The 26671-nt window shown below is 34.3% G+C and overlaps 2 protein-coding genes across 5 annotated transcripts in view; both read left to right on the top strand.

Annotated features, from left to right (window-relative positions):
• Positions 1–596: 596 nt before the first annotated feature.
• LOC140052035 (uncharacterized) lies at positions 597–19048 on the top strand. Of its 2 annotated transcripts, XM_072097448.1 has the most exons (6): positions 597–709; positions 11460–11632; positions 13477–13603; positions 14035–14229; positions 14921–15088; positions 16078–19048. In XM_072097448.1, exons 2-6 carry the CDS (start codon positions 11489–11491, stop codon positions 18309–18311), a joined length of 2868 nt encoding a protein of 955 aa, XP_071953549.1. In that variant the 5' UTR covers positions 597–709; positions 11460–11488; the 3' UTR covers positions 18312–19048. The 2 variants fall into 2 exon arrangements, with proteins under 2 accessions (XP_071953549.1, XP_071953633.1); XM_072097532.1 differs by lacking the exons at positions 597–709; positions 11460–11632; positions 13477–13603 and having other exon boundaries at positions 14172–14188; positions 16078–19041.
• A 1097-nt stretch (positions 19049–20145) lies between these two features.
• Positions 20146–26671, top strand: part of LOC140052331 (disintegrin and metalloproteinase domain-containing protein 11-like) — a 45512-nt gene continuing 38986 nt past the window's right edge. For all 3 annotated transcript variants that reach the window (XM_072097982.1, XM_072097887.1, XM_072098045.1), the window contains exon 1: positions 20146–20275. The gene's annotated coding sequence lies outside the window, so the exon portion shown is untranslated. The remainder of the gene's footprint in view (positions 20276–26671) is intronic.

Here is a 26671-nt window from a genome sequence, read left to right as displayed (position 1 = left end):
AACTAAAAGAACTTCGAAAAATAATGTGTTTGAACAAAAATGACGTTTTTTAAAGCGCCCCCTCTTAAACTCTCGGATCCAATCGAAAAGTCGATTTACGTCAAATTTTCAAACTAATTATGAGGGCTTGGTCCAGAAAGAATCTAAAGTTACAGAATGCCATGTCTTCTCAAATTACGAATTTAAAATCCATAAATTTCCCGTAGAAAGAGTTTCACTCATAATCTACGTTGTCCTGAAATATCGTAATAAAAATATAGACCCATTATTCGTTATTCCTCAGTTCCAGATTTGAAACTTTCTGTGTAACTTAGTGATGATGTTCTGAGTTGTTTATATTTTCCTAGTGCTTTTATTCTGCATGCGTTCGTTCAGCCATGATATCCAGTGCATTTAGTTTAAACATACTTGATCCTAATAGACGAAACCCTTTTGAGCTGGTTGATAGCACCTGCATTGTCCAACGTCCCACTCGACTGCACCCTAAAAGACCCGCGAACAATACACTTAAGATTTGCATAAGAAATAATTGCTAGCCATATTGTTCCAGTGAGTCACACGAAAGAAGGTGACAGTCGCCCATTTTATGACCCGTGTTATGGATATTATACCCGGAATTATGTTCGTAAAAAACTGACATCTAGGCCTACAAAAAATGAATTTTGTGTCCGGAGTTTGCTGAGCATTATAATTATTTCCAAAATTTAAGGTAAGATACTTTTATATATAATTATATTTTGTAAAATAAAACTACGTATGAATAACAGGACTACGAAGTTTTGTATAATACAGAAAAGTATATTAAACAATAACCACCATTATAATACTGCTAAGCCTTCATTGAAGTTTGTATAGACAAACCGCAATGATTCAAATGCATTTCAGATGGCCAAAGATACTGTAAGTTTATAGCACCTGAATTATTTTGTTTTGGGTTTCAGACTAATTAATAACATATCCAAAATATTTCCTAAACGAATTTCTTCTTCATGGAAGTCGTCCATGTAATAATATAAAAGAACAGATTGGACACATTAGTTTCAACAGCAGAACTTTTTTGTTTATAATGTTACCAGGGAAGACAATTTCACTCTTCTGACTGTTACAAAGAGAACCTGGGTTAAGTATAAGAGAAGTTAAACTTAAAGGCCTACTACTGAAACGGTTTAATGATAGCTCACATCTTTAATATGTTTTACTTCTCTGTTGTCCAATCAATTATTTATTATGGTATAATTATTTGGTTCTCTCATATCTTTATTATCATAACAGCAAAAGTAAAATTCATAAAATATTGTATATCTAAATAAGGCCAGCAGAGTCATCGGTGAAATATCTAGATGATGTTTAAAAAATTTACACTTTAGAAATTAGACTCAATTATGCAAGGCTCACCCCATTAGGCCTACATACACTATAGTAGCTTACATCCGACACAGCAACACATATCCACAAACCGTTTTAGATTCTCAACACAAAATTAATGTTGACAATAACTTGTCTATTAGTTTTTGGTCAAATTGAATAACTATTATGTGTCATTAAAATGGTATATTCAACAACAACAATATTTGTTTAATGTATCTTTAAATGTAAGCCCTAACAGGGGCTAGTCAAGCACATCACAGGATGACAGTTTTATTACTTTTGGTTTTCCGCTACTCCCCTGCTATACTTATATGTCTTTTTTTTTGTTATGTAGAAAGATTGAAAATAAAAACCAATGAAATTCTAAAATAAACTTACAACCTAGTGTGTTCGTATCCCTTACAATATTTAGCCCTAACAATATATAGCCCTAACAGGGGCTAGTCAAGCACATCACAGGATGACAGTTTTATTACTTTTGGTTTTCCGCTACTCCCCTGCTATACTTATATGTCTTTTTTTTTGTTATGTAGAAAGATTGAAAATAAAAACCAATGAAATTCTAAAATAAACTTACAACCTAGTGTGTTCGTATCCCTTACAATATTTTTAAATTTAATCCACGGGTTTTTACTAATCTAGTTTGTGTTTACAATGAAATACAGTACGTGATTGTGAGAGTGATTCTGCTACTGTACATCTTCCTGTCATTTTAGGGATGAGCATTTTAAGTTTCATTATTATCATATTACTGTAGGCCAACTTTCGAGTTAAATTCAAAATTGTAAGCCATTTGATGAATAAGCAAACTACCTTCAAATACCGTGATATTCTCATCATTTTAACTCAAACTTATTATAAATGAGTATTTTGTTTATGAGTTAGCCAATATGACACTTTGTCATGGTTGATTTGCATGTATAAATTGGCCAGATGTTTTGCCCTACTCTGACGAAATTTGTACTTTAATAAGTCATTCTCGGGTGGGATTCTACTCCACAGTAGTTAAATATAATAACAACCATGTAGCCTATACATTGTTATGAAATATTTATCTTCTAAAAAACGACACGCCTATGAACATAGTGGTGCACCGTAATACAATACTAATAATATCCAAAGAACCGTAGAACAATAACATTAATTGCAGACAATACATACGTCATCATATGTAGGTTTTAGAAAACAATTCATCGTTCTTCCCTCGCCTTTCAGTTTACCCTTGGATGTCTTACGTCAGATTGTTCATTAGTCACCTGTGTTTTTGCGGTTAATTAGGTAATACCACCAAAGATACAGTAATAGGCCTATAGGAAGAGTAACTATTGTCATATTTTTTCAAGAATAATAGTTTGTTCTAGTTTATAAAATATTATTATGTGATAGGCCTAATAACGTAAATAAATGCAAAGCAGGAAAGATGAACAAATCTTCAAGATACTAGCATATTCGGTGGTCTGACGAGTGGTTTAAGGCCTGGTCCAGATTTACAATCATACACATTCAATTTCATCATCATCGACATCGATTTTGGATTTTTGCTTCTGTGTTGATAAATGGTAGGGAGTCACCTGATGTGGTAACATCGGTATTGATTTTTTTTCATTGTGTTTTTTATTTTTTTATCTTTAATCTTAAGAGCTTTGTCTGTGTACAAACAACAAGTTTTAAATATTTTTATATATTTCACAATAAATGCAAGCAGCTCATTCATTAAAACTACTAAAAAAGATAAATGGTGTTTATAACAGAATTTTGTCAATTTTTTTTTATGTAACCATTTTAAGAGAAATTCATTTTTTTTCGTCGTGATTTCTGTTACACATTTTAAAATTTATGTACATTTAACCAAATACTATATATCTAAAATTCATGCCCGTAACCATGGTAGATATTATAATATCTTTAAGCTGAAGTTAATCTTTTAAAATATTCTTACATTGTTAATTAATTATTTTTAGATGAGTACGCCTGTTGTAGCTACAGAATACATTACCTTATCTCTTTGTTTAAGATAGAACATCATAGTACAGTACATCCTGTTAAAAAACACATTAAACTGCAGCATAATAATAATGAGACGGCGATAATTTTGTAATTAAGTTTTAAATGTTGATACCGATGACGTAAATCCCTCTCTGTAATCAAATACTGTCTGTCAAATACTCAGGTTTTTATGGGAAGATGAGTATTTCAACCATTCTGTCTGCATTTGGGCCTATTAATTAGGGCCTATCGGTTAGGACCGTTGATTGTAAATACAGTAGGAGGTAAGTTTAAGCCTGTTTTCCTGTCGACGTTATTCGACGCTATCGTTAATAATAATCAGCGATCTTCTACGTAAACATTGAAATGTTAACGATTTACAGGAAAAGGTACTCGCTATCGTTATCATTTCAACTTGATCGTTTTCAAACGATCGTCGTTGAACTGTTAACGATCAACGACGATAGCGTCGAATAACGTCGACAGGAAAACAGGCTTTAAAAACAAATATATAGAAAGTAATACAGTATTGTAGTTAGACCTTTAGAGACCCTAAACTATTTTCAATGTGGTTGATTTAACAGAATGGGAAATGTTTATGTGAAGTACTGTAGAAGTGACTGTACTGTAGCCTACCAGTCAGTGACGTAACGTAGAGGCCCGATGTCCCACACATTTTAATGAGTTTTTTTTCATCTGGGCATTGCTTAGGGACCCCTGGGTTTAGCCAGTGAGCGCTCATAGCTGTTACGACACTGTACTGTAGGTGTATAAACGAATTTGATTAGAGTTGAGTAAATTGGTGGTTAGGACGCGTGGGTTTGCAATCAAGAATCAACAAATGGAATTCCGCTGGCATTTACTGTAACTCCAACAATTGTGATAGTATAGTGAGTGAGTGAGTGGCCGAGTGGAACCGTACGTAGCCATAACATCGGCAGGGGTTCGAGGCTCACTCACTCCATGGTTAGGGTTAGGTCTTCTCGGATAAGGACTATAAACCGTAGGTCCAATGTACACATCTAGCTCGTGTGCACTTTAAAGAACCTAGTACATCTTTCGAGACGAGTAGGGGGTTACCCCGGTGCATTAGTACATCACAGCCACTGACCACCAACTGGGCCCTCTGGGAGACCAGTCTTTGACTGAAGAGGTTACCCAGTATAAATATATATTTCAAATATATATTTCAATAACATTGTTAACATACAGTAGCATTTTGGCGCGAATATCACACACAACCACATATTTTCCGCAAAGACCAAATACATGATACGGTATAACAATCAGTGACTATTCACAGTGCTTAACTACTTGGTACAGTATACCACCTTCAGTAAAATCTTCAATAGATTCTTTAATATTGAGCTATTTTCGTCGTTATACTTATATTTAGAGATTCAATTCATTTTTATGGAAATTGTAGGCCTACTGCTTAGTAGTCTCACTGCTGTAGTTTCTTACTACGCTAAAATAAGCCTAAATGACCAGCATTCGTCACAATTCTAAATGAAGAAATAATATTTTCTTCATACTATACCATACACGTACTAACACTACACTACCAGTACATAATATATACTATAGGCCATGTTTATATTGCTCAGCACCGTACTTAAATACGGAACCTTAGACACACATAGGGCCTTACTACTGTTAAACCCATGTTTGTTTTGCTAGTAAAGATGGTAGATTTGTACAAAGAGTCATTGTAAATTTCGCAGTGGCTAACCTGGTCAATAGGTAATTTGTCCAGTAATTATATCTTACATTACTATTTCAATAAATTATTTAAAAATGCAGTAGTTAAAGGTGAATTATGATAATAATCTTGTTTATGACATTAACTGGATGATTTAAATGATAATTTAAATACAAAAAATGACAATAATGAAAAAAGGCATAAATAGCAAACAAGTATTGCGCATGTGTATTTTAAGTTGAAATGTGTTCTTAAATTCTAAAAAGTAGACAAGTGAAAAAAACTTAATTACTACAGTAATCATCAAAATCAGGTACAATTGTATGTTATTTGATTTGTTCATTCACTCGAAAACATTGACCAAATTCTTGTATGAAACGGTACCATTGTGACGGTACTTTAATTTTTTAAACCTATTTGAAAACACGAAATAAGTGAGGTACAACTTTCTATAGCATAATTCAGTAAAACAATGAATTGTTTGCACTTTGAACAATGTAATGTAAAAACTTAACAGATTACTTTAGTTGACCTCTCCTTCTTTACAATTTCCTTTATTCGTTAGTAGGCCTACTCCTATACAAATAAGCTACTGTATTATACTTATACATATTTTATTTAAAAAAATAGATGAATTAATATTGATTAGCAATATTTAGTGTGGTTTACGGAGAGTTGAAGATTATGGTCAAAGGAGTATTGTAGTACTTGTCGGAAACACAGTTTAACAAATACTGTAGTATACATACTGACAGTACGTACAGATGTACCGAGAGAAATATTGTGTTGTTATAAGTTAGGCCTATATCAATGCTCATAAACATTAATAAAATTAATACAGTGCATTTGGAGTGTAAATTAAATATCTTATTCTATTCAGTAAGTGAAGTGAAGCACTGAAGAGTGATGACATTTAAGGGCGTGTCTCTCAATTACTAGAACTGTACAAATGTATAAAATATGTACAAAATAAATACTACCTGTAAAGAAGTAAAAATAAATAAGTGATGTTGTTACGGTCATAGCCGTTATCAAAATGATTACTGTTTTTCCTGTACAAAATAAGTAAATATAGGTAAATGTTATGGGTCCAAATGTTATGGCCAATATGTAATATAAAGTAATTAAACTATATTATACTTATTTAAAATTATAGAAATAACTTCTATTTTAGCATTCACCTAATTAATGGCAGCCCAGATAATATTAATATTTATAGTATTTATTGGAAAATCCCATGACTTAAGACCGTCAGGAATTCTCACGAATAAACTTTAACTCCATCTTTCTTTCTTTTGTCATATTCGGAAGGTCTAACCTTAAACCACAGTGTTTGTTGTATTCTAATCACAATGCGAACAAATGTTAATGCCGGGTACCTTGTATACAATACTACCTTTTCATTAAATAGGGCATTCTGTCTTTTTACAGTACAAACAATACTGTACGTTCACTCGTTAGTTTGACAGTAGCATATATTATACAAGGTAAGAATGAAATGTCCCTGATTATACGACGAATAGGAAGCGAAAATAAACGAATTCAGTCAGGTGAAACAAAATATATAAATAGGTATTTGAAAAACTGTCACTGTACAAACATAAATTATGAACTTAAGATACATTGTCAATTATCCTAAATTATAGTTACTTCTATTTGAATTTACGGAAATATGAGAAAGTTATTATTCTGTCTTGTTAAACGCAATTATTCATAGAAATAATATTACTGAAATTGTTGCAAAATATAAACTTACTCGCTCCACGAATAACAAAAAATACAAAAAACTACCACACGTTTTAATAATTAAGCGGAGTGAAAAACTGTACAGTTGGCAAATGTAGGGACAGAGTTAATATTTCTGCCCATATTGAAAAATAACTCGAGATTTTATTAAAATTTGTGACGTCACCAATATATCGATTATTCTGAAAATTAATAGGCATGGTCTGTTAATGTAAAAGTTCTGCAGGTTATTGAGCAAAGAAACATTGACATAGAAAGCAATTCTACTTTGCAATATGTGGCAATCACAACTCACAGAGAAGAACGTACCCGTACAGTTACTTTAAAGTACGGTACTTACTAGAAAGTAGTAAATAGGCCTACTGTACATTACATTTCTACTCCCTAAATTGATGAAACAGCTCTTAGGTTTGTCTCTATTTATATATTACGATATTTACTTTAAATAAGGCAGTCTGCGTTTCATCGAGTTTTAACTTAATATCAGTAAAAGGAAAAATATTTTGGCACATATGGCGTTTCATATGTATTTCTATAATTGTATTTTCGGACAAAAATCGAAACGTCGACTGGTGGACTAACATAAAAAAAAGTCTATAACAAGGTTGTAGATTGGTTGCCTTGCTTTAAAACAAGGCAAACAACTGGGGTTACAGTAGTTTCAGGGGTAAACCCATACACCAGTGGATCTACTGTAATCCCATGCGTATTATAAAAATATACCAAAATCCATATACCAGTGGATCTAATCTCATGCGTATTATAAAAATATACCAAAACCCATATACCAGTGGATCTAATCCCATGCGTATTATAAAAATATACCAAAACCCACATACCAGTGGATGTAATCCCATGCGTATTATAAAAATATACCAAAACCCATACACCAGTGGATCTAATCCCATGCGTATTATAAAAATATACCAAAACCCATATACCAGTGGATCTAATCCCATGCGTATTATAAAAATATACCAAAACCCATACACCAGTGGATCTAATCCCATGCGTATTATAAAAATATACCAAAACCCATATACCAGTGGATCTAATCCCATGCGTATTATAAAAATATACCAAAACCCATACACCAGTGGATCTAATCCCATGCGTATTATAAAAATATACCAAAACCCATATACCAGTGGATCTAATCCCATGCGTATTATAAAAATATACCAAAACCCATACACCAGTGGATCTAATCCCATGCGTATTATAAAAATATACCAAAACCCATACACCAGTGGATCTAATCCCATGCGTATTATAAAAAAATACCAAAACCCATATACCAGTGGATCTAATCCCATGCGTATTATAAAAATATACCAAAACCCATACACCAGTGGATCTAATCCCATGCGTATTATAAAAAATACCAAAACCCATATACCAGCGGATCTAATCCCCTGCGTATTATAAAAATATACCAAAACCCATATACCAGCGGATCTAATCCCATGCGTATTATAAAAATATACCAAAACCCATATACCAGTGAATCTAATCCCATGCGTATTATAAAAATATACCAAAACCCATATACCAGTGGATCTAATCCCATGTGTATTATAAAAATATACCAAAACCCATACACCAGTGGATCTAATCCCATGCGTATTATAAAAATATACCAAAACCCATATACCAGTGGATCTAATCCCATGCGTATTATAAAAATATACCAAAACCCATATACCAGTGGATCTAATCATATGCGTATTATAAAAATATACCAAAACCCATATACCAGTGGATCTAATCCCATGCGTATTATAAAAATATACCAAAACCCATATACCAGTGAATCTAATCCCATGCGTATTATAAAAATATACCAAAACCACGCTTCATTTTGAACTTGCTAAATTTATATTTGGATACTACCGTATACTGCAGCTTAATGAGTATTCAGACATTTCATTATGGTTGTACACAATTGCATATCTATTTACCATCCCTTATTATATTTCATTAGGCCTATACACAGATTATAATGGAACCATCTGTCATGATCGCAATTGATATTGGTCTATTGTATTGATTAAAATTAAAAGTTGTAATTTATATTAAAAAGCTGAATTATAATGTCCTAGACCAGTATTCGTGTTGATTGGGATCTCATAATTTCATACTAATGCCTTGTCATTATCAAACTTTATGTGTCAAAAAATGTGATGTGCCCACATATAAACATGATGATGTCATATCACTACCATATTTGAGCATACTGTAGCACTACCATATATGGGCACATCAAACTTTTTTGACACATACAGTTTGATAGTATAGACAGAGCTTAATATAACGTACAAAGTACAAGCCACAGCGTTTTATTTATTCGTAACATAGATATAAACTGCGTTACACGTAACCTGCTTCAAGCTTGGTTCCCACTAGAACGTAAAGCAAGGACGTAAACGCAACGCAAGCGTTTTAGCCAATGACAAGCGAAGTTATAGACAGTTAGCAATCACAAGCAAATAAGCCATTGCTTGTGATTGGTCAATTCACTTGCGTTGCGTTACGTCGTTGTGTTGCGTCGCTAGTGGGAACCAAGCATTAGACGTACAGTAAAGCATGTCAACCATAAACTGCATCAAACATTAACTGCACGCAACTTAAACTGCACTCCGCACTGCACTAGAACGCAACACAACGTAAGTGAGTTGACCAATCACAATCGATAGATTATTTGAACTGTCACGTGTCATTGGTCAACACGATTGTGTTGCGTTTACCTCCTTGCGTTACGTCCTAGTGGGAACCAAGCTCTAGATGTAAACTGCGTTAGACGTCCACAAAGCTTGGTTACCACTAGCGACGCAACGTAAGAAAATGCCATTCCAATAATTGTGTTTGCCCCGCCTGCGTGAAATCATCTTTGCAGCAATGTTACGCCGTCGTGTTTACGCAATATCATCACTTTGCATCAATACGTCACTGCATTGCGTTCTAGTGAGAACCACGCTTAAAGGGTGGTTCCCACTAGCGACGCAACGCAAGGACGTAACGCAACGCAAGTGAATTGACCAATCACAAGCGATGGCTTATTCGCTTGTGATTGCTAACTGTCTATAACTTCGCTTGTCATTGGTCAACACGCTTACGTTGCGTTTACGTCATTGCGTTACGTTCTAGTGAGAACCAAGCTTAAACTGCTTTAAACGCAAACTGCACGCAACGTAGACCGCACACGACGTAAACTACGCCAAACGTAAACGGCACCCGGCGTACGTAAATTGCGCCTGTTAAGACAAACGTGCTTCTTATAATTTAACTTAGTTTACTGTAGCATGAACCGAACTGCGTTTGCCCTTTAAATCCAATAGTTGATGTAATACACGAGCAATCGTGATTTCTCCCTTTTCACTATTTGCTGAGCAGTTTCAATGATAATGCTGGTTGGGGTGTTTGAGCAATGACAATAGAAGTGGTATATTGCTTGATCGGATGAATGATTACGATAAATGTGGCGTAAAGTAATGCAAATACTTCGGACCATATTCTCACGTCATAAGTGTGTACACCCGATCAACAGGTTAAGCTAGTATAACTGTAGTTCTCTGGATTATCTTTGTTACTGTATTAATCACTGTATTTAAATTATTTACTGACGTTTCGTTTTTTTTTGGAAACATTAGGATGTGAAATAATCTAATTACGATACAGGTCAGTAAACTATAGTGTATTTTAGACGTAATATATGTTGTTAACGTTTCAATAACAATGTAAGAAAAACGACCATACATACTGTCTCGATACTTGAATCCAAGGGTCCTGGGTTCAAGTCCTGTCATATGTCAGGATTTTTTCTAATGACAATTTACAACTCCACTCCCAAAGACTTGTAATAAAGACTTTGTTTATGTAGAGCATTGTGTGTATATGTTTGTCTCGTGAACGGATTGCCACCTTTAAGAAGGATAGTGATTGAATTTGCTTATGGTTATCCTTGGCAATTTGCCTAAATATATAAAAAAAAAAAAAAAAAAAAAAAAAAAAAAAAAAAAAAAAAAAAAAAAAATACCTCACATTGATTTCATTGGCTTAGTTTGAGCAAACATTCACTAAACTAGTCTGTGCTAATATTGTAACAGTGATTTACTACTGTATAAAATGTGTTACTGTTAACAATAATATGTACGGTGTAATGTTTGTACTGTAGGCCTACAATATGGTGGAATTGTACGGTATATATGAAACAGAAAGGATTCATCATGAAAGAGTTTTTTTTGCTTAGATTGGAGCCCAACTAACCTTTACCCATGGAGGAAATATCCTCCATGCCCTACATAACCTTAAATAAATATGAAATAACATTAACATTCAATTAATTTATAAACGGTGAAGAAGATGATGAAGACATTTGAGAAAACCGAGATTCGAACCAGGAATCTACAGGCATCCGACTATTAGACCACTGAGGCTTTCATGGTGTAGCTCAAACTAGGTCGACTAGATAGACTCTTTAAAAACCTCGTGTAAAGTGGAGACGACACTACTGTACAGTATATCACCAAAGAGATGCTTTTTTTTAAATACTTTTATCACCAAAGAGGTGCTGTTTTATACTGTTATCACCAAAGAGATGTTTTTTATAGTGTTATCACCAAAGACATGCTTTTTTATACTGTATAAATTATTTTAGGTGAGACCTGTTACCGTTCGGCATAAACTATGTCTAAAGTGGAAGACATAAAGTGGTCTAGGCAAACTCACAGTCTCAAAGATGTTCTCCGGAAGTACACCTTCCCACAAATCCTCAAGGTCACCGCTGGTACATACTCACCAGATGAGAATGAAAGTTTTTCAGCGGGAAAGGTAGGGTATAGAAAAACATCTTTCATGATCCATAACTATAGGCCTAAGTACTATATGTCTCCTGGTTGTTTACTTTTTGTACAAATCTAACTTTAACATAGATAACTGATAACTGCACTGTACACTAGACAAATTTTGAAAAGCGGACTGAAAATTTACTATATTTAGCATACATAACCATGACAACCAAACATCATAACATAATAATGATAATAACAAATTATTATCTACAGTTGTTAAGATCAAAGTAATGTTTAATAATATATTTTTACTTTGCTTAATTGTTTGTTATGGTAGTGGTACTATGTTTTTAGTCGAACTAGACTCAACATAGGCTTATAACTAAATACTTTTTAATATGCCTACCGAATCGAAAATTAACACTTAACCCTTAAATAAATATCTGCTCACTATGCGTGTCGAATTTATTTGAAGCGCATCGCTTCAAATAATAATAATAATAATAATGGTACAAATTCCTTTTCAACAATTCAATACTGAATGTAGTTTATTCAATGTATTAATTTCTTTGTACTGTACTTAAAATATACCACCAGCCACACGGTAACTTATATTATTGAAATCTATAATGTTGATACTATTATTTTCTATTTCTATTTGACAAGATCGCCTTAAATTTATAATTTAAAACTACGATACTTAGTATTGTATATTAAGGAATATCCGCTCCATAGTATATTTGCTTTTCTTCCTTATATCTTATTAACTCAAAATTATTTATACTAACAAACATTACTATTAATATGCCTAGTGTGTAATTTCATCAAACATCCACATACAGTACAACTAACAAAATTTGTTAAATCTTCTATCAACTAAAAGTCGTAGTTAGTCATGTCTCGGGTCACATTCTATGGTCACCGTACAGATAGGCTACTACATCAGTACTTCTATGAATGGATGACTAGTTGGTGACAAGAACGCTAGTTGGTCATACCCAGTACCGTTTTGATTTTACGATCATTCGGGAAACCACCTCACGACTGCATTCTTAGAAATATATATTTTAACATTACTACAGGTAACTGTAACTGCAGTATTGATTTCCAAAGGTTTCTTTTCATAAACTGTTAGCACAGTTTAAACACTAACTGAACTAAATTTACAATGATATTATTGGTGCCAAATGAAAATATAAAGCAGAAAAAAAGTCATGAAGACCATATAATTGCTATTACAGTTAGAGGAAAATTGGAAAAATCAGCACTGTGATCATGTTACAAGGGTTTTCAAAAACTATAGATTATCTAATAAAAATCCTAGAAAGTAGGAAACCGTTGCCTTTGTTTCCCGCGTTTAAGTCATCCAAATGTTTGATTGTTTGAAAAGCCTGTTTTCCACTTGGCAAATTGACTATTCCTAATCAATGATTCTTTGCGCAGTTTTTCAATTCAATTCAATAAACTTTATTGTCCAAACTCATGAATGGGTTAAAACTTTGGCTGAAAGTACACACATTAAAATCGTCTAAAAACATTGTCGCACAAACAGTAAAAAAGAATAAAATCACATAAAACTGAGAACAAGATGTCATATAAAAAGTTAAAAGAGGGCACAACAAATACAAATTGAGTTAAAAATACAGCTAAGATACTTATTGCGTTTGTCTTTTCCACATTACATTAAAATGCCTCATAGCAGATGGGAGAAAGGATCTACGTAGGCGTTCAGTGTTCCAGCGAGGATATGTAATGCGCCCAGACCGGCTTAACGTCACAAAGTAGGCCTACATGGAAATATTGAATACTGACGCTTTCAATAACAATAAATTCTCCTCGTGGGAATTCTACCTTAGCTCAATAATAATGTGAGATTATTTTTAGGTGATGCGAATTCATCAGCTTTGTCGACAGACGAGAGTTCTTGCCAGTGATCGGAGGGGAAACCACATTAGTATACCAATACGATATGGAAACGCACGGTTTGAAATTATTAATAGTAAAGGAAAAAGTAAGTAACACAATTAATATATGGCCGGACTGATTGTATAACATAAAAAGAAAGCAGCGAAACCGGACAGTATTTTCCATTTTCAAGATTTTTAAATATTCTTGTATAAACTACAGACATAATTTAGTTCTGTACTGAAAATTGTCTATTTTATGTATCTGTTTAAAATTGAGATTGACTTAACTCCAATGTTCATTTTTGTTAAATCTTTGTTTGAAATTTAATTAAATCCTCTGTTTTTAGAAAGAAACAGTGGAGAGATTATGTCTAACAGGATAACTCTGTAACCCACACGCTGTAAACACAATCGTTGCGTATATTACTGTACCCAGTATTAATTAAACATATTTTTTCCGCTGGAATTTCTAAATCTCTATATATCATAGATAATTTTACAGTTATTAACACAATGCATTTACTTGTATGTACAGACTCAAAGCCGATGTACCTACGGGAGATTATCGACAGATGTCTATTGCCACGAGAGGTCCGATTTGCTGTAGACGATGACCCTAAATTCCGACTACAGTTCGCAAACACGTTAGCCACTGAAGAAAAGTTCAGCACATTATTACTAAAGACAATGTATGAGGAGAGTTTCATACAAGGAAATGCAATTAATCAAAGTAGGCTCAAACTAGGTCGACTAGATAGACTCTTTAAAAACCTATTTGTATGCCTAGTGTGTAAACATTATTGACATAATTTCATAAACATCTTCATGTCGTACAACTACTCGTAACATTTTTTCTCAACTTCCTATCATCTAAAGTCGTAGTTAGTCATGCCTCGGGTCACATTCTATGGTCTCCGTACAGGTAGGCTACTACATCAGTACTTCTATGAATGGATGACTAGCCGGTGACAATAACGCTAGTTGGTCATACACAGTACCGTTTTTGATTTTACGATCATTCGGGAAACCACCTCACGACTTATGGGTTGAATAGAAGAATATTTACATGAGTTGAAACATTTGTAGTTCTATTTCAACGAAATATTCTCCGCATTTAAAGAACAAAACACATTATTTATTTATTTATTTATTTATTCATTTCCCAACCAACAGTGAGCTCATGGTTCACCACTTACATTATTAGTACAGTTAGGGGGAAATGGCAAAATCAGTTCTGTGGTCACGTTACAAGAGTTGTCAAAACAATACAGATTATCTGACAAAACTCCTAGAAAGTAGGAAGCCTTTGCCATTTCCCCCTGACTGTGAATTCTTGCATACCTAACCTACTGTTCTAAAATAAACCTATATTCAATTAATCTATTGCTTCTATCTTTATCAATTTTATTTCTTCCTAATAGATTTATTAGATACAATGGTGATAAACTTACCAGTTCACGCAAAACTAGAGGTCGCTGTTGCAGAATGTTTTAGAGACAGTCCCGTTGCAAATTGGGATAAATATACAAATCTCCTGGAAAGGCTAGTCAACAAACACGTAACGTTTAAGCTAAATGCGGGAAACAATCGTAAGTCACAACTTTATAATAGCAATGATATTCATCATCTCATTAAACAATCTGATAAATAGTATCTAGTCAAAAGGGGCATTAAGCTCTGTCTACACTATTAAACTTTATGTGACAAAAAATGATATGCCCATATATGGACATGATGATGTCATATCACTATTATATTTGAGCATATCACAATTGTTTGTAAAAACAAGTTTCGATAGTGTAAAAGAGCTTTAGTAACAAGATAATAGATTACGAACACCCTAGATTCATTCATTCATTCATTTTGTTTGGTCAAAATCATTGTCAACGACCAAAAAAAAGTACACATAAAATAGAGTTAAAATGGTATAAAACTGCGATAAAACAATAAAAAACCATGATATAATTAAATTCTGTCCCCATCTCTACACGTTAGACGTGTCAGACTGTATCCCAAACATAATAGTGAGAAAGTCTATGGTATTTTGTAACAGAAACATCATATTTGTTCGATTCCATACAGTATACCTTGAACACACTTAGAGCTGATTTATATGTAAAAATGCATTTCGTACGACAATTACTCTTCAGCATAAATACATACAATATTCACAAATATTTATGCGTGCCAATTTGTAACAGAACACCATATTTAATCTGTATGAGAGTCGTTTGCCGTCGGCAATTTATTCCATGAAGGATGAAGAATACTACAAACATAGAAATTGTGTATGACAAGCAAAGCGATTATACTGACATGTTGATACATCATCTTCTTTCAAACCTGCTAAATCTTGTAATATTTATTATTTTAAAGAAGTCTAGAGAAATTAAGAAATATCTAAGCCTGAATACACTCATGTGGAGAAATAACTAAAATATGATACCAATAATACTAAAATGATAATAATAAAACATCTTAATTTCTGTGTTAATTATACATTAGTTTATGGGAAAAGAACAATGCTGATTTTAATCATATTTTCTAATTTACAAATACGTTTTTTTTTGTCTTTTAGAAATCACATTCTTCTCGGACAAACGACTTGAAAAGAGTTCCACGCAAACAGACATTGAGCACGCTGTCCCAGCTGCTGTCCTATATGTAGAAACAAAACAAAAACGGAGGCCACCTTCCGGTAGTAGCAGCCCAGCGTCAAAAACTGTCGGCCCAGTACGTACACGTTCAAAATCAGTCGATCAATTAGCAGAAAAACCCAGAAGTCTGGGAGCACGCGGTTCAAAAACGTATGTGAACGCAATGGAACGCGAGGAACGTTTGAAAAAAGCTGTCTCGACAGGTGACATTTTAAAAGACACCAAAAATAAAAAGAATAAGAATGGTTCAGAGAAAGGATCTTTTTCTGGTTGGCTGTTCGGAACATTGACTGGTCGTAGAAAAAAGAAACGGCCCACAGTTATCGAAAGTAACTCAGAAAATGACAAAAAGACAAATAATGATGCTGGTAATAAACCAAATCTAGAAACCCAAACTGAAAGAAAGGAAGCAACTCCCGTTGTACAGAATGGTAGAGGAAGAAAAGTGGCAAAGTCTGCCGAAAAGTCTGCAGAAAAAAGGTCAAAATCACAACCAGCCAGACAAAAGCAAAAGGCTCCTAAGAAAGAAAATGGAAAAGTTGAACAATCAGCTTCTAAAGGTGAAGGACAATCAAAGAAATCCAACAAGAAAGCTGGTAATAATTCGTCTTCGCAGACTAAAGAAGTACCTAACAAGGTAAAAGAAACTGAAAAGAGTGACGTTAACAACAAGACACAAGTTAAAGAGAATAAAACACCAGTGAAAGCTAAGGCACCGTCAGCCCCAAAAGCTCAGGCGTCTTCAACACCCAAATCCCAGGCACCTCCTTCGCCAACAAATGATGTCACTCAAAAAAGCTCTCCAAAATCTGATCAGTCAACGCCAACATCAGTTAAGAAAAATAATCAAACAAATTCAAAAACAAAATTACCAAAACAGGTAAAAGATTCTAAACAGCAGACTGAGAAAACACCAAAAGAGAAACGAGACAATTCGACGTCAACCACGCCTCGGTCAATCCTAAAGAAAGGAAACACACCTTCAGTTTCTTCTTTCTCATCAAATTCCTCACTAGATGGTCGAATGGATGCATCCCGTCCTGAACGACGAAATGGATCAGTAATCACCGACCTTCACAGAGATACTCAACAAGATCGTCTTGCTGAGGGCCCTGAATTTTACGCAACACTAAGGAAGAACATGCCAGTAGATATTCCTGTTCCAGACTACAAGAAACAAGAGATGGAACACCAGAGAGCTTTGTCTGCTTATGCCACAACACCAAGATCATCCAGAGGTCATAATAACCAAATGATAAACAACAACTGGAGACATCAGTCAGACATCATCAACGTTTCTCCTAACCAACATATAGTGGATGCTGTCATACATCGTTATCCAGAAGATGAAACAGACTACATGAACGCAGAAGTGGAAATGTTCCCACATCATATTTACGCAAACAATACAATGAATGGTACTGTTCCACCTTCGCCACCCCCACCACCTGCTTTCCAAGATCCAGTTTCGCAACAACCAGCGGCGCCATTGCCACCACCACTCCCACCGGTTTTCAATTCTCAACGTGCTGATTTCACACGGTCAGTATCAGAAGAACCCTATAATGAATTCGCAAGTCAGTTAGCAAAGCTTAGACCTGTACAGCAACAAAGTCCCAGGCCTAAGCCACAGAACCAGACAGTCGACCTAATGACCGAACTAAAGATGGCAACAGAACGACGGAAATCGCAATCAGATCTGGTAGACGGGCTAACCAACCAAACTTTCAATAATGGATATGCCCCACGTAGAGAAAGCGACGCATACCCATTCAAACAGCAGAAACTTACAAACGGCGGTACATTGCCCCCACCAACGAAACGTCAGTTTTCAAGCCCGGCGATACACTATACCCCTAGAACTGGTCCACAGACACAACCCAAGCCGTTCCGGAATCGCATCAGTAGTAACAACAATGAAATACGTTCGATGGCTGATGTACCAAGAAATCTTAAAGGAGTTAATGTTGCCCAAATAAGTGAATGCATGCGATTGCTAAACTTGGAGAAGTACATAGAAACTTTTAAAACTCACAAAATTGATGGTGACATGCTGGTTGATTTAAATAAGGAAATGTTAAAATCAGATTTAGGAATGTCGGAGATTGATGCTGCGAAGATTATGAAATTTGCGACTGGTTGGCGACCGCAATGATAATTAGTTTAGAAGCTTAATACAGTAAATAACTAAACATATAGTAATATTGTTTTTCTAATTGTTAATCTATTTAGACCTAGACATTGTAAATTGATAATATGTAAACTACTTTAAACTTTAATTACATAAAGAACAATAAATATGTATTTTAAACTTTCTATTGTACATAAAAAAAGTAATTAAAATATAATACATGCTATTTATTCGGTTAAATTACGAACATGTTTAAAGGTGTCAAACAAAAATGCGTTTAGGATTCGAGTTTAAATTCTAAAAACGCGTTTAGAGTATCAGTAACTTTAAAATCTGAAACGCATTTGTTTGATCGTGAACTGCGCCAATACAGCTATAATGTTATGTGAAATATATCTACGATAGAAATGATGTCTCAGGTTTATAAATGTGTTTTTACCAGTATTTTATGAAAAAGTAGAATTCTGTATGGAAAAACATTGTATCTTATTGTCTTATTGTAAATATAGAAAACAGACGCTGATAGCGTTGGCTCTGTGAATTAGGTTGTATGGATTATTATATCATATTTTTATATTCATGTATTATTGTTATACTTAACCCGCATAGCTGTATCAATCTTATAGCCCTTAATAAAGGTTAGGCCTAATCTATACGTGCGTTGAACATTATTTTGTATTGGGTTAAAAGAGGCCTATTGGTTCTTGGTTGTCTATCAGACCACACCCACTAACATATATGAACTGCTATCGGTTTGTGACGACCTATGATCTATGCTAGAGTCTATGTTCTAGACCAAAATTAGTAAAAAGAACAATATTTTAGTGATGATGATTTAGTGATGGATTATTCAAACTCGCTTCTAAACTTGGTTTTCACTAGGATGTAACGCAAGGACGTAAACGCAACGCAAACGTGTTGACCAGTGAGTGAGTGGCCGAGCGGTTAAGACAGTGGAACCGTAATTACGTAACCATAACATCGGCAGGGGTTCGAGGCTCACTCACTCCATGGTTCTGGTGATAGAACGAGTCTTCTCGGATAAGGACTATAAACCGTAGGTCCAGTGTACACAACTAGCTCGTGTGCACTTTAAATAACCTAGTACATCTTTCGAGACGAGTAGGGGGTTACCCCGGTGTATTAGTACATCACAGCCAATGATCACCAACCGGGCCCTCTGGGAGACCAGTCTTTGACTGAAGAGGTAACCCAGTATAAAAATAAACTAACAAACAAACCAATCAATGACAAGCGACCGTTCGAATAATTCATCGCTTGTGATTGGTCAACTCACTTACGTTGCGTTGCGTTACGTTCTTGTCTTGCCTCTCAATTGGAAACCAAGCATTAAGCTTGGTTCCCACTAGAACGTGACGCAAGGACGTAAACGCAACGCAAGCGTTTTAACCAATGACAAGCGAAGTTATAGACAGTTAGCAATCACAAGCGAATAAGCCATCGCTTGTGATTGGTCAATTCACTTGCGTTGCGTTACGTCCTTGTGTTGTGTCGCTAGTGGGAACCAAGCATTATGCTTGGTTCCCACTATTACGCAACGCAAAGACGTAAACACAACGTCACAAGTGACAGTTCGAATGAACCATTGCTTGTGATTTGTCAATTTACTTGGGTTGCGCTTACGTCATTACGTTGCGTCCTAGTGGAAACCAAGTTTAATGGTAAACTCGCTTGCGTTTCTCCATACGTCCTTGTCCTACGTCTCTAGTGGGAACCATGACGTTTGAATTTGTGTAAAAATGACAAACGCCACCAATATAATTTCTCTTTTTACCTTTGACACTGAGGATGAGGATGCAGCTACACAGCGACAGCTCTGCAACAATGCTACAATTATGATGATTAGAGAGACATTTCAATAGTACTGGTCGAACAGTGATAACAACGTTTGACGGCTGTTCATAGTACACAGCACACTCGAAAACAATTAAGTGGAATATTAAATACTTTGGATTACCATCACAAACGTAAGTAGGACATTTCCTATATTATTGTTAACATTTTTTAACAGAAAGTCATAATTTCCAGCCAAGCCACACAGCCGAGAAAGAGAATGCTTATTTTAAAAAAAGAGAGAGTTGTGACTGATTTTACAAAATCAACCTCAATATTATTTCCTTTACACCGATACCGGTATAATTAGTGTAAACCTACAAATTATAATCTCTGCATGATTTTTAATATATTCTTTGCTTAAGCAATTTAATTGACAGAATTCTATTACTATGATTTTGCATGCATCGATTTTGATTGATTGATCGTCATAGCAACTGGCAGTTAATTTCCATCTGCTCTGCCTATTTTTTTTATTAGACCACCTATTCTAAATACGTGGACTAAAACTGATTTTGTTTATGGTAGTTTCAATACTTTGTTACTGTATAACAGCAGTACAGGCCTAGTGAACACATTCTAAGCCAGAAACATCGTGTGGACTAATGTTTAATGACCAATATAGAAATCTAAATCTGATTTCCTCGTTTCACACGAATGGTAAAACAATGATACTAAAAAGTGTTTTTGCCTATTATACTGACTGGCGATGTATTCTTATTTTCTTGTTGTTTGTGTTTGCAAACATATACTCCATAACTCAAAACATGTATTGTAGATGGAGAATTATCCTATATATTTAAGCTTTTAGTTGGCGAATTTTCTTTTTTCTTTTTTCTGTTTGTACGTTTGTCGATATGGATGACATTTTCGAAATAAAATTGAATTGATGTGCCATAATGAGGCGCTCTGTTAATATTGAGCACGAGACGTTATGAACGTCTGTATGTTTGTTTACCCTTTAGATGTATAGAACATGAGAAAATCTTCTAGAATGCAGTCGACTGTCAGTAAATTATCCCACTGACGTGCGCGGTCCCTGGAAGATTAAATCACGGATTATACGACTAAGCTCCTTAGAGCTAAATATTATGAATATATATAAAAAGGAATGGATCTAAATGTTGGCATTAAACAAGCACCAATAATATAAACTAAACTGAATTAAAACAATAGTAGCTCTATCATTGTCGTTGCAAAAAAATATATGTTTTATAAATCCAAAGGCAAATTACTGACAAATTGACAACTCTATGGGTATCAGTGGCTGGATCTCAATGGAGATACAAAATAAAATAAGCAAAAAGCTAAATAAGAGGAGCTTTCGGGCAACACTAGCCCTTCATCAGTGCAAGTACTTGGACAAAATTGAGAATAGAATTTAAGCCTATAAACAAACAGCAAATGCTTGATAATGTGCCAAGAACTCACAGAAGTCTTCTTCTGTTCCCGAATAGGTAAGCCAAAAAGGCCGAATATTGTACAAATAAAATCTTTGTGTAATTTTTTAAATGTAGGACCAACTTTGATTACAATAAATAAACAACATGAATCCAATCATATCTACAGGAGGCCTTCCATAGTCTATAAGTCTAGCATGGCCTAATTTTTGTCTGTTTTATAGTAGGCCTAGATGTTTAAAAGTAATTATTGATACACATTTGAAATTAACCAATACTGTACTGTAATCTATTAAATGTAAATACCTTCTTGTAGATACTTTTGTATTGTATTTTAATACCGTAGTCCACCTAGGAATCTTATCTGAACCAAAATTAAGACGAATAGCGTAACATTATGATGGAAATAATAAAATAAATAATAAATAAGATAATACATTTTTTAGCAAACCACATTTGTCAAATTGTTCAAACTTAATTAAAATTCATGTTTTGGTATTATCAAATAAAAATGCCTATCACTTGAATTTAATAGGCCTACGATAATGATAAACATAGTTAAATTATTACAGTTGTCAACACATAAAGTAATAATAATTAATGTTGTTCTTGCCGTGTAAATTACTCTTATTTCCATTGAGGCTGAAAAAAAAAATCAATGTTACGTAATGTAAAAAAACAAATTTACATCGTGACGTCACTCTACGCATCAGTTGTATTAGTCTAATGATCAAATAATGAGCCAATTATCTGAATTGGATTTCAGTTCCTAAGAGAAACAGCGGTTGGACCATCAACTCATTAAAACACTAACCCTATATTAATTACAACCAAAACACAGGTATCATGGAATTGTTCTAATGGGAAATCTAGTAATATCATCGTCAACTCTTGGGAATTGTTACACAGTCAATACTCTTTATTTTCTTCTTAAAGCTCAGGTACAGGCATGAATTTTAAATATAATATCTGGTATTGTACATTTCATCAAATATTTGTAATAGAAATCAAGACGAAAAAACATGAATTTCTCTTAAAATGGTCAAATACAAAACTTGGCAAAAAAAGAGACTTTTTTCAGTAGTTAGGTAGTTTAACCCAATGTAATAATGTCTGGTGACTCCCTAGAAGGTGAAAAAGATGGTGGTTATACGGTGGATAATTTTTGCTATAGCATGAAAATAAAACTCTGAAATTGAATAAAAATACCAGAAACTTAAAATTAAAGTTAGGCCTATATTACCTATAATTAGTCATCTGATAACATTTTTTTACCACACCGTTTATTTTGCCTCTCTACAACATAGAATTATAGAGATTTTACTGTGTAATTTGAACTATCCCCCACTGATAAGAAAGTGCTTATTTTCAACAAGCTTGTGTAACACAAATAAAATCCCAAAAATTATGAAACATGGGGAAACTATAGATCGATAATTATTGCAATGTATGATCAATAGCATTTTTTGCACGCACCTGGCCTTTAATGTTTATTGAGCACAATGATTGGTATAGCTATTTCCCCAAACACCACGGTACTCTGAATGCGTGTATTATGTGGATTGATAATTAATCGAGAACTCTCAATGACGTCGTCTTGAATTCAGCTGCAAAATGATTGTCCATTGTTTGTTTGTTTGTCACACATGTTACACAGGCAAGTGTACATAAATATTAACACTGTATTATAATATACATAGATCGAAAGCAACCATTTTCATACATTTTGAGCGAAAACCGATGCACGAAAACGTACGGAAACATATGCGCTCTAGTATGGCAAGCCAAGTCCGCCAAATCTTCCTTAGCCACTATGAATTGCTTGTTAATTAAACTCGTCCTTTATAATGAACCTCATATATTATTCATGGAAGAAGAAGGTCAACGAAGTACACCTGTGTTTTTGTTATTGTTCATTGCATTTCCTCCAGTGTTTAAGCTGTGACAGAAATTATGTTTTGAGTGAAATGAATAGCATCATCACGTGATGTAAAGAGATCCATATTATACTAAAGCTTGGTTGCCACTAGAACGTAACGCAAGGACGTAAACGCAACGCAAGCGTTTTAACCAATGACAAGCGAAGTTATAGACAGTTAGCAATCACAAGCGAATAAGCCATCGCTTGTGATTGGTCAATTCACTTGCGTTGCGTTACGTCCTTTGCGTCGCTAGTGGGAACCACGCTTTATGCTAACTAGTTTTTACGTCATTTGACGAAGTCTTTCATGGAAATAACCTGTTAGGTATTGAATTGCCGTGGTTTACTCTTTACAATCAACAGTATGCCAATCACGAATTATTTATACCGGGTACCACGTCTGTTGATTAAAATAATTAAAATATTAAATGTAATTGTAACTAATCGATTATTTACCATTTACATGTTTTCGAGTTGCCTTTGGGGTTGTCATAACAATCACTGACAGTTTAAAACAACTTGCAATCTCCCCTCTAATCTACGGCACGCGAATCTACACCAAATACCCAGTATAACACAATGAACGTAAAACCAAACCGAATTGGCAACTTCTCCTTCACTCTCACCGTATCGATGCACGTGAATCTACATCCAATACCTTAACATTGATCGTCAAGTTTTGGATGATGAACGTAAACACAAACTGAATTGGCAACTTCCCCTCCCAACGGATCGATTCACGCGAATCTACATCCAATGTCAATGTTGATTGTCAAGTTTCGGATGATGACCGTAAAATCAAACCGAACTGGCAACTTCCCTTCCCTCCCAACGGATCGATGCACGAGATTCTACATCCAATACGTTAACATTGATCGTCAAGTGTAGATGATAAACGTAAAACAAACCGAATCAAATACCAACGTTGATTGTCAAGTTTCGAATGGTGAACGTTTAAACAAACCGAAATTGCAACTTCTCCTCTCCTCTAAAAGAAATGTTCTTGTTTTTTCCTGATGAAAGTGCAAGTGAAACGTGATCCCTCGCATTCCATCGGCTTGTATAATCAGTTAATAATGTTTGTCCACATTGAATATTTAATATGATTTGAGAATATAACATATTGTATGATTGCTGGGAGTATTGCGGCGAACCGTGCAAATAACGCTGTTAATAATGTGCACACAGTCGAGTCGCCAGCAACACAAGTATGGCGGGCCGTACTGTTTAAAAATCGCATACATTTAGCTTGATAGAGACGAGGTCTTTTGTAGCCACTGCTAGCTACAGTCATAGGAATTCATTCACATTCACATTCATTCATAATTGTATATATTCAATAAAAACAAAATAGTATATAACATATACAAAATGGCAGCCCGGAGGCTGAATTGCGAATTATATTTACAAACAAATGTAGGCCTGTATACCTTTTCTGTTTTTTTGGAGAGAATACTGGTTAATGTGAACATATATATATATATATATATATAAATCATACTGTAAATTATAGAAACAGTGCTCATATTCGGAACATGATCTCATAATCGCGTCGAGCATAGCTCATTGGCGAAAGTTCCGTATTTTTTTAGTTGTATGAAAAAATGTCTCTGGCGGGATTCGAACCTGCATATTTCCTCCATGCATGATGTGAAGGAGCTAGAATGAATAAGCTTATTTAATCATTCATTTTTAGTTTTGGTTTATAAAACATGGTTTATATTGAAAATATTATAATACATTTTGCTCAAAATCATAATCATTGAGGAATACTTCCGCGATTAAATTATTTGAAAAAATGTTAAATAATCCGTGAGAAGATTAACTCACATGGAATTCATTATGCTATACAGGTAGTAACTGACTAAGCGGCACAAGACAAATCTACGCATGTGTACAATCGAATCTACGTTGTGATGGCTTCCTAGACCACGTACAATGAAAAAGCGGAAACTTCACAGAGCCGCCGACACATTCTAATGATTTGTGTGTCTTCATATTCATCTCTCGTATCGGTATAATTCATATTCACCGTTACACCCGATCGCATGCACATATTCACACAACACCGAAGGGCTTCGATTTAGATTTTTTCTCCCTCACATTATTTGACAAGTGTAGGCCTATAGTATATATAATAGAGCGTACTATTGCACGCCATTTGACCCACAATCGTCCAATCAAATGACAGGAATTAGGTGTTATATATAAATAATGAATGTTTATGAGTGTAATGATACAAATCATGGCATGAGGTGAATGATAAAAGGTTATGTTTCAATATTGGTAAATATACCAAACAAAAAACATATTGCGTACTATTGCACGCTAGTGACCTACAATCGTCCAATCAAATGACAGGAATCTATTTAGGTGTTATATAATATTATCTATTTCAGTGTTATCGCTGAGCAATTCAGAGCTCGTCTCATTCCATTAAACTTCATTCTTAAGTCTGTGTATAATGGGTTTATCAGCAAAAGCAATTATGTTTTTGTTTTGTTGTACATTACCATGGATACTAACCAGAACATATCCTATTTAATTAGACTAATGTAGCCTTTATGTTAATTATAGATATCTATTCCTTTTTAAATGAATATTGCTGGCATACGTTTAAATAAATAATTCCTGTACTGTTGCATTATAATTTTTTTTTTCTTCATTTAAGCCACATTTTTGGAAACAACCTTCCTTTGAATGGCAATCCAACGAACAGCGATTTTCCCGATTATGTTTCTAAATAACGATCGCAAAAATAAATGTATAACTTAACGATGAAAAAACATGAACAATGAAGATTACTTAAATCAGACTTTGAATATGTTATTTTGTAGTTTTAATAAAGTTAGGCCTAATCACATCCGTAGAAAAAAACCCCAAAATAATGCTTTCACTTATAAAATAACAAAATAAATGGTAAAATTCAACCAAAAATCCATTGTCTGGCAGCCAATTTGACAATGTTTTGAGTTAAATTACAGTATTTTTCAGGTAAATAAAAAACATATAAAAATTATTTTTCAAGGGGACAATACATATTTAAAGTTATATATATAGGATTTAGCAGGATAAGCATTATGCAATGCAAAAGTTTTCAGTAAATTGTTTCTTCCTAAAAATTAACACGTTCGATGGCAAATCCGCGGTTACATAAGCATCATAATACAGTATCAGCGTAACTCATCATGTAAAACAACTTTACAAGT

Source organism: Antedon mediterranea, chromosome 1 (genome assembly GCF_964355755.1).
Source record: "Antedon mediterranea chromosome 1, ecAntMedi1.1, whole genome shotgun sequence".
In the NCBI taxonomy this organism is placed as follows: domain Eukaryota; kingdom Metazoa; phylum Echinodermata; class Crinoidea; order Comatulida; family Antedonidae; genus Antedon; species Antedon mediterranea.
The sequence above is the reverse complement of the archived record's forward strand: the minus strand, read 5'-3'. Positions and strand labels throughout refer to the sequence as shown.